The sequence below is a fragment of the Pararge aegeria genome, chromosome 11, assembly GCF_905163445.1.
Source record: "Pararge aegeria chromosome 11, ilParAegt1.1, whole genome shotgun sequence".
NCBI classification, from domain to species: domain Eukaryota; kingdom Metazoa; phylum Arthropoda; class Insecta; order Lepidoptera; family Nymphalidae; genus Pararge; species Pararge aegeria.
The window spans coordinates 4744157-4759745 of record NC_053190.1 but is presented as its reverse complement, the minus strand read 5'-3'; the positions used below and the strand labels follow the sequence as shown (position 1 = coordinate 4759745).

Here is a 15589-nt window from a genome sequence, read left to right as displayed (position 1 = left end):
TATAGTCAGTTAGTAATTATAAAACCTACTTACGTGGTACAAGGTCATCGTAGTTTATGATGATTTCCTACAAACATACGGCAAAAGTTTTCTGCGATTTCGGACATTTCAAATAGATCGCAGAATAGAGCGCACGCAGCGGAAACTGAAAAGGAAAAAAATCTCCCCGATTTTACAGCATTCTCCGGTGCGATGCTCCTATTGGTCTTAGCTTGATAATATATCGCCTATAGCCTTCCTCTATAAATGGCCTGGCAATAAAAGAATTTCGGAACATTGGACAAGTAGTTCCTGAGATCATCGCGTTCACGTACACAAACAAACAAACTCTTCAAATTTTTATATTAGAATGTAAGATGTAAGATTATTATTATGTTGTAAGTTGCAAGTGTGCCTAATAAATATAAATATAAATAAAATCTTTAAAAAAAACCTTTTTTTTTAAAAACCTAGCTTTGTGTCCTTTAACTACACTGTACACTTCGTGAATGGGCACATGTATTGCATTGTGATTGGATCCTAGACTACGTACGTTATGTTATTCTTCCGTTTACGTTAATTATTCGTTGCGTCCGTGAGGTTTTTAAATGGGTCCTCGAAGTCAAAGTCCCCAAATAGGGTTACCAAATTACATATTAATCACATGTAGACGGCCGATTGGCGCAGTGGGCAGCGACCCTGCTTTCTGAGTCCAAGGCCGTGGGTTCGATTCCAGCGCCAGCGTGGACCCAAACCCTCATTGTGGGGATACCCGTGCCCTGTTGTGGGCCGGTTGGTAATGGGTTGATATGGTGGATAATTAGTATACAGGATTATATGGATTTAATAATAGATATGTAAAACCTTGTTCCATTTTTGTTTTTTTATTGGCTATTTATGTTGCTTTCCGTCAAGCATGGTTATCGTAAAACCAACACCAACATTTTGGGCAAGACATTTGAATAATTAAAAAATCAGTATGCAACACATTATTACAACGCGGAACGTAAAAAAAACTTTATGCATTATGTAATTCATATTTTTGCAAACAATCGTACAAACTCGATAGAGTCGGACGCGATTCGACGCGGCTTTTACGATCAAAAATTCACGCGGAGCATGAAGGTTAATACTGGACATAGAAAATGTGAAAAAAAAAATTCGTGTGATAAAAAACACGTGTTTCCTTGTAATCAAAATGTGTGTCATGATTCGTCTTTGGATTTAACATTGAAAACGGATGTGTAGCAGTTTATTAGTATGTGCGCGTGGGTCTGATACGCATTGCCATTCGGTGTAAGTAAAGTGTAGAGACTATTGACACATTGCGTTTACCGAATTTTTTCAAAAAGTATTGATTTAATTTTGAAAATGTGCAATTACAACAAATTATTTTGGTCCGTTGGAATTATTTTAATTGGTAAGTTTGAAACGTTTTGAATGAACTTTTATTTCTGTTATATTTTAAACATATTTTGTATATTTCTGCGGCTGCATTGGCAAATCAGTAACCGCATTTTATTCATAAATATTATTGGAAACTTTTACTTTTTTTCATAATCGCACGATTTAATCGGTCCGAATGTGGTAATTTTTAACCGACTTACAAAAAAGGAGGAGGTTCCCAATTCGGTTGCATTTATTAAGTTAGATCGAAACCATAAATTAATTATCTTAAACTTATTAATTATAAAGTAAAAGTTACAATTAAAATCGGTTACAGAATAATTTAATAAAAGAATAATAAGGATTCAAATGTACAAAAACTTCAGCACCACTCCTGCAAGAATTTTTATTGTTTTTGGGGAAAATACCTTACCTTGACACAGAGTCGACATGACTTTCACATCTTTTGAGATATTTAAGTCTTTTGAAATGCTTATTTATGTCTGATTTTTATATGATATATTTTGTAATTATTTGTTTATTCTAGTTTTGGGTTAAGAAAATTAGAAAAGAAAGAAGATTACTTTAAGTTTTGTTGTTCTGCCACTAAAATACTATAAATAAAGAGCTGATTGTTAAACCTCACGATGTTTTCCTTCAAGTGCAAACTAGAAGCAAGTGAAATTCGATTCGAATTGGGCCCTCCGAAAGTGAAGACCTACCCAATGGGCTAAGCGAGCCGTGTATCGATAACAAATAAACATACAGACAGACACAAGTACAGACAAACATGGAATGAATGAATGCATACACTTTAATGAATGAATGGTCATATAAACCTCCGGAAAATATAATCACTCTTCTTTTTTATTTGAAATCTCAATGCAATGCTTAATTCTTATTATGATACATTTTATAATCTAACAATTAAAAATTTCAGGTTTCTCACTTGACTTCTCACATGCGGCCTGGCTCAGATGTTACAAATCGTAAGTAAGAAAACGTATTTTCTTTGACAAAAGTACCTACATATACATTAATAAAAAAAAAAGTATTTTTTTACTAAGTAGATTTAATTTAACTTTAAAGCTTATTTATAACTGGAACCTTCTTCCTAAGTTTATGCAATAAAATTTGGGAAGGCAGTGGTTTTGTGAAAATATGAAGTGCACCTCACTAAAGGATACCTGCTCTAACAGGGATTTCAAGCTATTCATTATGAATGCCAAGTGATAATAACCGGGACTGACTAACGTGCTCTCTGAGGCAAGACACCTATTTCCTGACTCCAAGCTGGCACTTTTTACAAAAAACACCAGTATCGAAATCGAACCCACGGCTGCGTTATTCATAGTCGAGCATGCTAACTATTAAAACTATGAGGCAATCCACCTCGGAAAAACCATATTACAATTTAATATATTTAGAAAAAAGTGTAGATAACAATTAACCTTTTTTGAGGTTCAAATGTGTTTGTTTTATCCTTTTTTATGAATATGAAGATGTTCATACTCGCAGGTAGGGCGAAATCTGAGTCACAAAAAATCGCAATGATAAGAGTAATTGCTGGGAAATTCCACCTTTTTAAGATCGTTACCAAAGTCATTAAGTGTATATTAATATATACCTATGCTTACTGCATAGGAGTTATTCTCCAAAAATACTTCATAAATGTCAGTAACTAAATATATTAAGTTATTAAGAGAACGCTAGCCGGGCAAGTCTGGTGGTTATTATATATAGTTATGGCGGTTTAATATCGCGCTATTTATAGACAGAACATATTCGAGATCTGGTCGTGCGATGTTGGGACTGGAAAGGGTTACGCAAATCAACTCTTTATACTAGTGTTATAACAAAAGAATTTATACTTTTAAATGAACTAAATTTTTCAAATAAAAAAAAGGATTGTATGGTTTTATGAATAGACGGTAAAAGTGAAACTTTTTTCACATTATATACATTTAACTAAAAATTTCCGGAATAATATTCCATTAAGGGTATAAAAATCTTAATTTTTTACTTGGAAAATGACAACTAATATTTTTATTGAACTCTGTGTACGACATACATAATACTTAATAATTATTTAGATGATAATATTTTAAAATCGTTAAGTCATTTTGATCGGTTTTTCAACTATTTTCAATCATTCTATTATCAATTCCATCTTCATCATGAGTTTCACAGTTTATAAATGTTACCAATATTTTATGGAGCACTAGCGCAAATGAGTGATAGTCTATACACTACACGGTCAGCTGATGCAAACTATAGGCGCCGCCATATTGTCCTCTGCTGCTCTGACGAGCGCCTGTCACCTTATCCCTACTCCGCGGCCGACCGTCACGCGACATGCAACACACAGTCGAAAAAGTCTGAGGCGATGTAATAAAAGTTTCACTTTAAAATAGTTTATATTATTTTTATCGACAAAAGTAAACAGATTTATCGATCACCTGTTGCGTTTGTATGGAGAGTGGTGCGGGTAGCGCAACCTTAATTCCACATAAAAAACTTATTATGACTTATGTATGCCTCACAAACAAGGAACCTCTGGTACGATGCCAACAGGTAGTTCGTATTCTTTAGCATCGATACGCGTTTAGGTACTTAGTCATCACGGCCGTCAGTTTAATTACCTAATTATAATTATGTTTAATAATTTAATTCTTCACAAAGAGGAATACAGAGCTAATATACAACTTGTAAATGAAAACGAAATTATACTTCTCAGGCTTTAGAGATACATTATTAACTGTCTCTGAGACTTATTTTAGAAAACCGAAAACCTAATAGTTTTAGAGTAAACCACTTTCATAGTTTTTACTGAAGGAAATCAGATACAGCCCTAACATCACATGCAAAATGACTCCTGTCGCTTTATTAGGTACGCGTCGCGTCGCGTACTATGCTCGTATCTTCAATAGGGTTGACAAAAATAAACACTTAGAATTTTTTAAATTCGTTTGTATGGAAGAATAAACATACTTCTTTTGATTTAATACTTTTACAGGCTGATTCCTTATAAGGTATACTTATGCATACCTCAATATTATTTCGTAATACGGTTACACGTAGTATATACAGAGCTAATTATCCACTATTTTATCTCTGCTAGCTGTTGCACGTGTCTTCGACTGCCTTTATTTTCCAAGGATAAAAAATTAAGAAGAAGAAGAAACACTTTATTGCACCTATAACATCCGGGAAAAGAAACAGTAAGGAGTATACAGTTCACGATGTAGACATGCAAAGGCGGCCTTATTACATTACATATCTCTTACAGGCAACCTTTGTAGATAGGACTTAGACCAAGAGAACAGTATAGTGCCAAGAGTATTGATAGATATACATTAATACCAAAATGTAAAGATAAAAATACATTTATAATTTAAATAAATATACGTAATATATTAATATTAAATATACATAATATTAAATTAAGCTTAAAATGCTACTTTACTTTTGTCCTTCCAACTAACTCCGTGCTAAAAATCAAGTTTGCGTAGTTGGGGGCGCAAAGGAAGGACAAACCAACAAACAAACACACACACTTTCGCATTCTTAATATATATAGTAAGGATTATATCAACTAACTACCAATATTCGACTAATTATCTACGTAATACCACATAAGACCGCTTTCTTCTCTCGATCGAATGAATTCGATTATATATTTATATATTTGCCTGATGCGTAAGAGACCGGTTTTTCGTCTTGAAACGTGATGAATTATGTAGTTAAGTACGGCTGATTAAATTGTTCCATGAGCGAATAACGGCTCAAAAACATGTTTGCTTCAGACTTAAGATTATAAAATAAGAAAATAAAAACATTGCATTTTATTGATTCAAATTTTTTTTTATTACTTTGTTAAAAGCATTAAACCTTTTTTTTTATTTATTGTCAAATATAGGTAATCTGTAGAGAAGCGATGATAGCCCAGTGGTTAAGACTTCGATTTCAATTTCGGGGGGCCGAGTTTGAATCCCAACCTCAAACTTAACTAAGTTATGTGCGTTAAAGTTATTAAAATATCACCAGATTCAACGGTTAAGAAATACTGCATTCCTGAGCGTGCTCCCGAAATGATCTTAAAGGTGTATGGAGTCCACCAATCCACAGCGGTTAAGGCCTAGGGCGGGGGCCTTAACCGCTTCTTATCTATATAGTCTAAGGAGACCCGTACCCTGTAGTGAGCCCGTAATGGGTTGATATGATGATGATGATACGTATTTTGGTTAAAACTTTACGTATTTAAGCCAAAAATATGTAGGTTGCCTGATAAAAAAACGTATTAAACGATTAAGTAAACGAGTACTTATAACGTTGTTCGCGACGAGGAATAGAGACAAACGATAAGCCTCGATGGTTTAATTTCCTTGATTGTTATGGTGGTCATTTACAGAATTAAATTGCAAGGTAATATCGCTAGCAAGGCTTAAATTCGATAATGATAAGGACATACGGGCCGAAAGGAGGGCGTGACACTAATATTAACTTCTATACCTAAATACCGGCTGTAGACAGTACCTAGATAAATAAATAAATATACTACCACAATACACACATCGCCATCTAGCCCCAAAGTAAGCGAAGCTTGTGCTATGGGTACTAAGATGACTGATGTATATTTTTATGAATATACATCAAGGCACCGCACCGCGTTTTAAGTTGTATCAGGTGAGTGGTTTCGGCCATGGCTAGTTACTATCGACAATGACTCTACAAAAAAAAAACCCCAACAAAAATTTGCTTGCGAGTTCGCCGTTGTCCTTTAGCTTAGCGATTTGTGTATAGTCTAACTAAAACAGAAAGTAGTACTGATGATTTTATTCTGTATCAGCTCAGGTTAGGATTGAATCAGGGTTCATGCAGTATCGATGTTGGAGCAGTATCCTTTTTGGGTACAAGGATACTGCATGACCCCTGATTCGTAAGATCAACTCTTACCTAAGAACTCTCTTATATTAATTCGGGTACAGAGGAGAGTCGTCAGTAGTATCTACTTATCCATTTCACATATTTCACAAATATTATGTACTAGCTGATACCCGACTTCGTTCGCGTGGATTAAGGTTTTTTATTCCCACGGAAACTCTCTTATTTCCCGGGATAAAAGGTAGCCTATGTTATTTTCCATGTCAAAGGCTACATACATGCCACATTTCATCCAAATCCGTTACGCCGTTTTTGCGTGATTGAGTAACAAACATCCACACTTTTACATTTATAATATTAGTAGGAAGTAGGATAATTTAGTTCATATATTTGTAATTGTACACAAATCTTTAAACTAAATGGACAGGTATGAGGTATGAGAACAGTGCTATCCTTGTCTTATATCTGGGAATATTTGTGAAATGGATAGTAGGTAGGTACTACTGACGTTATCAGATAGAGAACAAGTGTATTATGAAAATTAAGCTTAATTTGCTATACTCCGCGAAAAGCAGGAGAATCTGCATGGTGTAATTTATAATTTCTTCAATCCTTATACTCTACACCAAACAGATCTTCGGCAATGTACCCTCTAATTGTTACAACAATTATTGATGGTAAAGTCAACATCTCCTGAGGATGCTCCGGTTTCGGAGCGAAACGTACGTATTGGAGCGAAACACCAAACAGATCTTCGGCAATGTAACTACCCTGTTTTGTGTGGAGTATAAGGATTGAAGAAATTATAAATTACACCATGCAGATTCTCCTGCATTTCGCGTAGTAGGTATAGCAAATTAAGCTTAATTTTCATAATATATCATGGCTTTCTGCAAAGTAACGCCTGCTTTTATTTAATAGAGAACCAGTGTTCCTATACCTACCTCATACCTTTCCAAGTAGTTTCAAGATTTGTGGACAACCTAGTTAACACTGTTGAGGTAGAGTTCCTACTTATTAGGCATTTCTTTACAGTTCTATGAGCGACTATACTTTAATGCCGCTAAACGACCCAGCAAGGATATTGCGTGACGCCTGCTTCAACCCTAACCTAAAAACCCTGTTCTACACATTCGGCTACAGAGGAAAATCATACGGTCCAGCGACAACTGCAGTGGTGACCGCCTACATAAACTCTAAGAAAAAAAACGTAGTACTCTTGGATTGGGAAGATGAAGCAAAGAGCGGTTATTTGGGCATACCTCTTGGTTATGCTTTGTCAGCAGTACCAAATGCTAAAAGAGTAAGTAAAATTATATTTCTTTCGCAATGACCGATGAAGACGTGCCGCTAAGCTATTAAGTGTTCCGGTGCGATGTTAGCGGTATGACTACCATACTCCCTAACAGGTTAGCCCGCTACCATTCAAAATTCAAAATTCATTAATTTCAAATAGGCCTAATATAAGCACTTTTGAAACGTCAAGTCTGTCTGTGTGTAGTGACTCTACCACCGGTTCTGAAGACAGATTCTACCGAGAAGAAGCCGGCAAGAAACTCAGCAGTTGCTCTTTTCAAATATCAACAATTTACATTTTAAAATTCATTTTTCTATCTTGTGAGAGATGAAAGCGGAGCCGTATGCTTCAAAGTGACCTTGTCATTAAGAAATTCATCAATTGTGTAATAACCTCGCTGTAATAAATGTATTTTAGCACATTCTTTAAACTTATGCATTGGTAGGTCCAAAATTACCTTAGGAATCATATTATAAAAGCGTATACTACATAACAGGTTAGCCCGCTACCATTTTCGGCTGCATAATCACTCCAGGAGAGATTGCAGACAAGGGCTAACTTGTAATGGATTTAAAAAAATGTATTATTCAACATAATCTTCAGCATGTCACTCGTCGGTCCAGTGGATAGCATGTTCAAATACGGGTCACGAGGTAGTGGGCTCGATTCCCGGGTTATGCCAAAAAAAATTTTAAGTAATAGAGTAAGGAAATTGCTGTCGTTCACCCCTGTGTCTCCAAGATCAAGTTAAGCCTTCCCTCCAGGTTATCCCTAAAATTGGAAACCGTGATAGCCCAGTGGGAAGCGGTGATAGCGAAGTGGGTAGGACTTCGACTTCATTTTCCGGAGGGCCGAGTTGGAAACCCGGCACGTACCACTTAACATTTCTAAGTTATGTGCGTTCTTAAGCAATGAAAATATCACTTTCTTCAACTCGAGAGACCCGTGCCCTCTGCCCACTGCGGTAATCGGTCGTCAGGTTAAATAGAACTTCCATACTCCAAACAGATTAGCCCGTTACCACTTCAGACTGCAACAACTTTGACGACCGATTGGCACAGTTTGTAGCGATCCTGCTTTCTAAGGCCAAGGCCGTGGGTTCGATTCCCACAACTGGAATTTTTTTGTGTGATTGACATGAAAGTTTTTCAGTGTCTGGGTGTTTATCTGTATATTATAAGTATTTATGTATATTATTCATATAAATATTCATCAGTCATCTTAGTACCCATAACACAAGCTACTCTTACTTTGGGGCTAGATGGCTATGTGTGTATTGTCGTAATATACTTATTTGTTTATTTTTTTATTTACTTACCAGCTGGTGAGATTGCAGTCAAGGGCTAACTTGTAGTGGAATAAAAAAAATGTGAATGGTGATGATTTCAGATCGGACAAGAGCTTGGCGAAGCTCTAATAACACTTTCACTGGCAGGTATGAACATGAGTGATGTACAACTCATGGGCCACTCGCTAGGCGCCCACGTAATGGGCTACGCTGGAAGATGGACCAGGCAAAAAGGACAGGTCATATCAAGGTAACATAACGATTCTATAGTACATCTTTGACGACCTCTCTGACGCAACGGTGAGCGCTGTGAATTCAAGTAGGAGGTTAGGGGTTCGATTTCCGGCCGGGGCAATTTGGGAATTTATAAATTCTAATTCTCTCATTAATTATAATGGTTATAAATTCATACCCTAACATTTTAATATTGAATTTTCTTTAGAATCACGGGCTTAGACCCCGCCCGTGCTCTCTTCGAGGGTATTTTCGCCTTTAAATCCGGTTTGGACCGGACTTGCGCCAAGTTCGTAGACATCGTCCACTCGAATCCGGGCAACTACGGTAGGAGCCTATCCACGGGCACTGTGGACTTCTGGCCCAACTATTCGATCAATGACGGCCTACAGCCGGGCTGCCCGAGCGGTAATTATGAGATGTTTACTCCTGAAGGTAAGAAATATCTCTTCTTTAATCTACACTCTTGTCGGTGACGCAGTCCACTCCGATCACTCCAAGGCCTCTTCCTTCACCTGCCTCATGCAATTCGACCTTCAAATTATCCTTCTATGACCTAGAATAATCCTTACTGAAGCTTCAGAACTTATCGGGACATTACCATACTGCAGGTAGGTACTTATTAACTCGTTACATAGTTAAAAATCAGTAAAACTAAATTCCTTAAAAACCTTCCACCGCCTCTGCGGTACCGACAAGTTTAACATAATTTAAATCGTATACCTACTAGTATTATCATGGAAAATAATATAAAATTATAGCTTTATATTTAACACGAATATGCTCTACGGACAAAGGAACTCCAAGATTAGAAACTGTCTTGCTAGTTAATAAGTATTCCGGAAGAACCCTTAGCGTAAGATTTTATACGCTCGAATTTGTGGAGCCGCTATCGAGCATCGAAACAATGTAACGTCAAAGCAAAATAAACCTAATGTTACTAACTTTAAGAGTCGCAAATTCTGTTACCATGTTTTTTATCAAACAAGAGCGCTTGCTTTACAGGTGTGAACGAATTTGAGCTTTGAACACAAGGGATATACCATTTTATACCAATACCCATTTTACCCAAACATTACAGTATCTTGTCAGAAATTTTCTTTTGATTAGGAGCGTTTAAATCGGATATTAGAGGAAAAAGGGTTAAGAGGGCCTTACAGACTTGGTGAATCGAGCAATATAGTAGGAAAATCATCATCATCATCATATCAATCTATTATCGGCCCACTTCAAGGCACGGGTCCACAACCACAATGATATAGGGTTAATGTCGTAGTCCACCAAGCTGACCCAGTGCGGATTGGTGGACTCAACCACCTTAAATTGGTGGCGGATAATAGGAACATACCTCCTTATTAACTGTATATATAGTTGCTGTTCTCTCTGTGTCCAAACTAAAGAATACGTGCCGATTTCGTGTATCCATATAGATTTGTTTCGGCCACCAGTTCTTACCCAGTCTCAAACCACCAGCTTCGCGTCTGGTTAATTCAGGGAACTATTTTACATCTTCAGGATGGAGGCACCTATCGGGAAATGTGTCGTCGTTAGGATTGTATGTAATCAAAATCTCCTGAACTTCCAGATCTCTGCAGCCATGACCGCTCATGGCATTATCAGGTAGAAACCACTCATTCAGCTACTGCGTTTCCGGCGTCACCCGCAGAAAATTACGACGCATGGCAAGCTATGCAACAACCGCCCAGCACCTTCATATACATGGGAGATTTGGCCAATACTCGGTAAGATATTAGTAACCAAAAATATATTTAAAAAAAAACATATGAGCGGTCTACGGCCGTTCGCTTTCAATTTCAGATAAGTTTCCCGTACAAACTTTCTTCCCCTATTCTAACCAATATATAAAAGTATATTTGACGGCCGATTGGCGCAGTGGGCAGCGACCCTGCCTTCTGTGTCCCACTTGTAGACAATGTTTGTGATGAACATTAATGTTTTTCTGTGGCTGGGTGTTTATCTATATACTATAAGTATTTATATAATGAGTTATCTTAGTAACACACACACGCTACGCTTACTTTGGGACTAGCTGACTATGGCTGACTAGATGGCTGTAGTATACTTATTTATTATTAATACTGAATTTTGAAAAATCGTAGACCAAGAGTTTATTATTTTTAATTAGTGTTGCCCAAATGCAAGAACAAGACGAGACTTAGCCAGTCTTGGTCTTGGTCTTGCGCCAATACACCTGGTCTTGGTCTTGCGCTCCCAGTCTTGGTCTTGGTCTTGGTCTTGCAGCAAGAGTCTTGCAAGTCTTGCAATTACCTATTAGTCTATTACTATTTATTAAAGTTTACTTTAAATCTTAGAAAAACGTATTAGAATTGGAACATTGTGAGCTTGAATTAACATAGCCATAGTAAAGATCAAGCAGATTAATAAATAACTGAAGATTTGATAAGAAATTCGAAAAATCAACTGACCTATATGTCGTTTTCCATGGAATTAACTGTTTCTTAATAAACATTTATGATTTATAAGCTTACATTTGCTAAAACAACTTGTAAAAACTTAAGAAATATAATGACTAAATGTACAATAATAGTACCTAAGTAATTAGTTTAAAACCATATAAGTAATCAATATTATAATTACTTACTAGAATGAATTATTATGACATCTACTACCTATCCTCACCATTTTATCCTAATCATAATACTACTTGCGTGATCAGTATAATGTATTCATTTTCATTCTAAGCACTCTGAAACTTATTTATTCTTTGGAACACCTGTAGGTACTCTTAAAATTCGAAATTATTTTGCATGAATAGTGTCAAATGTTATGATTTCGGCGCGGCGGCAACGATTGTTTTAGATTTCAAAAGAAGCCGCCGGCGCGTGTATCATAACCATGTACTTCCGAAAAGCGGCAAATTTCTTTGAGAAGTAAGTACAAAACCTTTGAGTCCGCATTATCAAAGTGCCGATGGTTAAAACATAACTATGCATGCACTCAGTTTGATTTTAATAGATATTTTTTTATTCGCTATGTTTATGGTATTAGTCGTAATGCGCATAGGTCCAGTTTTTCATATTCTTTGATATAGTTTTTTGCGTCTCATAGAATTCCTAAGCGTACCTACCTACCTATACACCGAACTGTTACACCTAACTACTCCGTGAAATAGCGCTAAGTCCTAGCTGCAAGACGCAAGAGTCTTGCAGGCTATGTCTTGTTCTTGCTCAAGTCTTGCACGGTCAGTCTTGGTCTTGGTCTTGCTAAAAATACGCGGTCTTGTTCTTGGTCTTGGTCTTGCAAAAACGCAAGAACAAGACCAAGACTGCAAGACCAAGACTGAATTTGGGCAACACTATTTTTAATGATAGGAACTACAAGGGCAGGAGCTTTCTGGGTTTTTTATTTTAGTATATTATTTTTAATATAGTTGCCAGTTCCAGGAACTTAAAGTTCGCTCTACGCCTAAAGCAGAGTCTAAAGGTAATCACAGCTTACTGATGTGATACCTGTAGCTCTCTTAATGGATTTTTCAGGGCCCGCGGCAACTACTTCTTCCGTACAAACAGACAGTCTCCGTACAGCATGGGCGCCCAAGGCATGATGCCGTACAGGAGTGATCAGCCCCGAGAGTCACCAACCACACCGCTATCTACGCTCCTCAAACTCGTGAGGTGATGATTTATGGTAGCTTGTTGTGTAGTTACATATTGTATACAAGGTTTATTTGTAGATTACTTTTATTTTACACTAAGCTCGTTCACCAAGTCAGTATAATGTGTCAAAAGGATTGAAGTTTGGAGTCCTGCATAATTGAAAAAACAATAGGTAATGAGAAGTCAAAAGTGGTTGTGTTCTACTTTTGATAAGTTTAATCAATTGATGATAAGGATCTAAGACAGAAGGCTTATGGAAATAGAATAAGCATTAAAAGCTTGTTTGTTAAAGCATTTTCAAATAAAACTTGCCAATGAAATAATAACGACCGCCTTGCGACAGACCAGCTTCGTTACTTATGACACATTTATAAGGCAGCATTTTAGGTGCAGTTCGCATATCCAATCAAATTTCGTGATCATATTTAGTGTTAATGGCATACAGAGGCTCATTTGTGTCGGTAAAAACAGGCCGGACAAAACCTGCAGCCACCATGGCTGTAGGTTGTAAACAATCATTTGACAGGAGACACTCTCTATCTTTCTCCACGGGAAAGGACAAAATGTACACCGCCGCCCGATTTTATCCACTCTACGAGCGCACACAGGTTAAAATAATATCCAAATAATACAATGTTATGTCAAACGGGGGTTAATTCTCCTTTCCTGTTGTAATGCTTTGGCAGGTGGTCAAGTAAACTTCATCCGTTGCCAGTGGATATAATCGGAGGATAAAAATTTTGCCTCCTGCTAAAGCTAGCTAGCTACGGCATACGATGCGTCCTCGGTATGCGATAACCATCATATATGATAATATTTTATGCACCTTTTGCATTTTTTACATTCAGTAAGCATGTCGTAGGATAAGTAGTAAATCATAATAGATTAAGGCTAAAGGTATGTAGAACTAGATAAGAGAAAAGCATCCACCAAAGATGTATACGCTGCAAATGGTGTTGTTTCGGTTTGCACAAAACTTACTACAAACTTTTGTAATTAGTTTATTAATTTGTTATTAATTTCTGTAAGTTATAACAATAATATAAAACAAAAATATACTTTAAGTATATTCCATACCATACCATATAATAATATTATTTACATAATGAGAAATTTTAATAAGATCTTATATTCCTTAGCTGTCCATACAATATGTTGAATGGACAGCTAAGGACTAAAGTATGTTATACAATATGTTCGCATAAAGTTTGGTCCAAATAAAAAATACGCAATTTTGTTTACTTGATTTTTTCCACTTTAGTGTTATAAAACAAAATACTAAACCGAATTTGATAAAAAAAAATATTAAACAAAGTTTGTAAAAGCCGGAGTTAGTAACAAAAAAATATTGTTTTTTTAGATCGATTAATATTTGTCGGTTCTGTACAATTATAATTATACGTATAATTTTTTTTAAAAAAACAGCCTCGTACCTATTTATAAGCATTTTTATGAGTACAAAACTAGATATCACTGGCGTGGATTTATTTTACAAAGTACAGCTGAACCAGTGGCGGGCACAGGGTTTTTGAACAGGGTATGCATAAATAAGGAAGATGCCATAAATTGGAAAAATCCTTCGCATTTATGAGTTATACAAAAAATTTAGGGTAGGCAGAGTTTTTGTGCATGTATGAAGTGCACGCCACTGCCCTGAACTATATATATATATAAATTAAGTCGATAATTTGATCCATTACTGTGTTCAGGAAACAACAAACACTATAGCATTTATAACATTAGTACAAAGTACAATTTTAAATACAAATTGAATGGATTTAGAGTATATTCTGAAACATGAATAATTGTAAAAACATTGTTTAAACATTTCCTTTTGTTTTGATGCTTACAATGTTGTAAAACAAAACAAAGTTCAAAATAAAACACCATGTACATTTAATATTTAATCATACAGAAATAATGTATTTTTATTTACATATATATTCATAGTATTTACATATTTACAATGTTCATTATAACTGGAAAGTAATAATATATTTACATAATTTATACATAATTTAAACGAATTGTGTCGCAATTACATAATACGTTCTTACGAATAGATAAATATTATAATAAGTAAATGCATGAAAGCCAGTTCAAGCGCATCATTAATTACTGAGCAAATAATTTTACAGTGTGTGTTTTAAACAAAATAAAGAACATTATAAAGAAACCTTTAGTCTTATTTTGTGATTCAGTTGTACAAGAATAAACAATAATTTAAGATTATTCTTGTATATTTTTGCATACCTGAGTATTCTATCTTTCAACACAAAGGTACAAAACTTTATTGTAACACAGCACAATAGGAAAAAGAAGAAGAAAACAGTAATAGTACTTAGTGCAAAGGCGGCCTTATCACTAATAGTGATCTTTTAAAGGCAACCTGCGCGTAAACCGATAAAAAGGTGGAAATTGGATGGTGTAAAAAATTTAATAAATATTTTGTTACTGGCCAAGTTCTCTCTGTTATAGCACAGAGGGTTTTAGAGAAAAACAACCGCCATGCTGCTCCAATGCAGTTTCGGTGGGCTTAAACGATTGTTATCACAATAGCTAACCAAATACCTAATGCTTCCCGAACCGGTGGTAGAGTCACTACATCAGACATACATGACGTTTCAAAACTGCTTATAAAGTAGGCCTAATTGAACAAAATTAATTTTGAATTCTTTTACAATTTTTGAATTTTAATTTTGATAATCACCCGGACCTTCTTAATGTCACGTCAACAGACATACTTGACGTTTCAAAAGTGCTTATAAAGTAGATCTACTTTGAACAAAATTAATTTTGAATTCTTTTACAATTTTAGAATTTTGAATTTTGAGAATCACCCGGACCTTCTTAATGTCACGTCAACAAACATACTTGACGTTT

The 15589-nt window shown here is 35.7% G+C and overlaps 1 protein-coding gene across 1 annotated transcript; it reads left to right on the top strand.

The window, feature by feature from the left end:
* Positions 1–1377: 1377 nt before the first annotated feature.
* LOC120627293 (phospholipase A1-like) lies at positions 1378–13400 on the top strand (the record flags this gene model as incomplete). The annotated part of the gene is made up of 7 exons (XM_039895239.1): positions 1378–1399; positions 2306–2354; positions 7285–7552; positions 8936–9084; positions 9277–9503; positions 10654–10810; positions 12587–13400. Coding segments are annotated over 7 exons (1014 nt in total), but the record flags the coding sequence as incomplete, so codon positions are not given.
* Positions 13401–15589: the final 2189 nt, after the last annotated feature.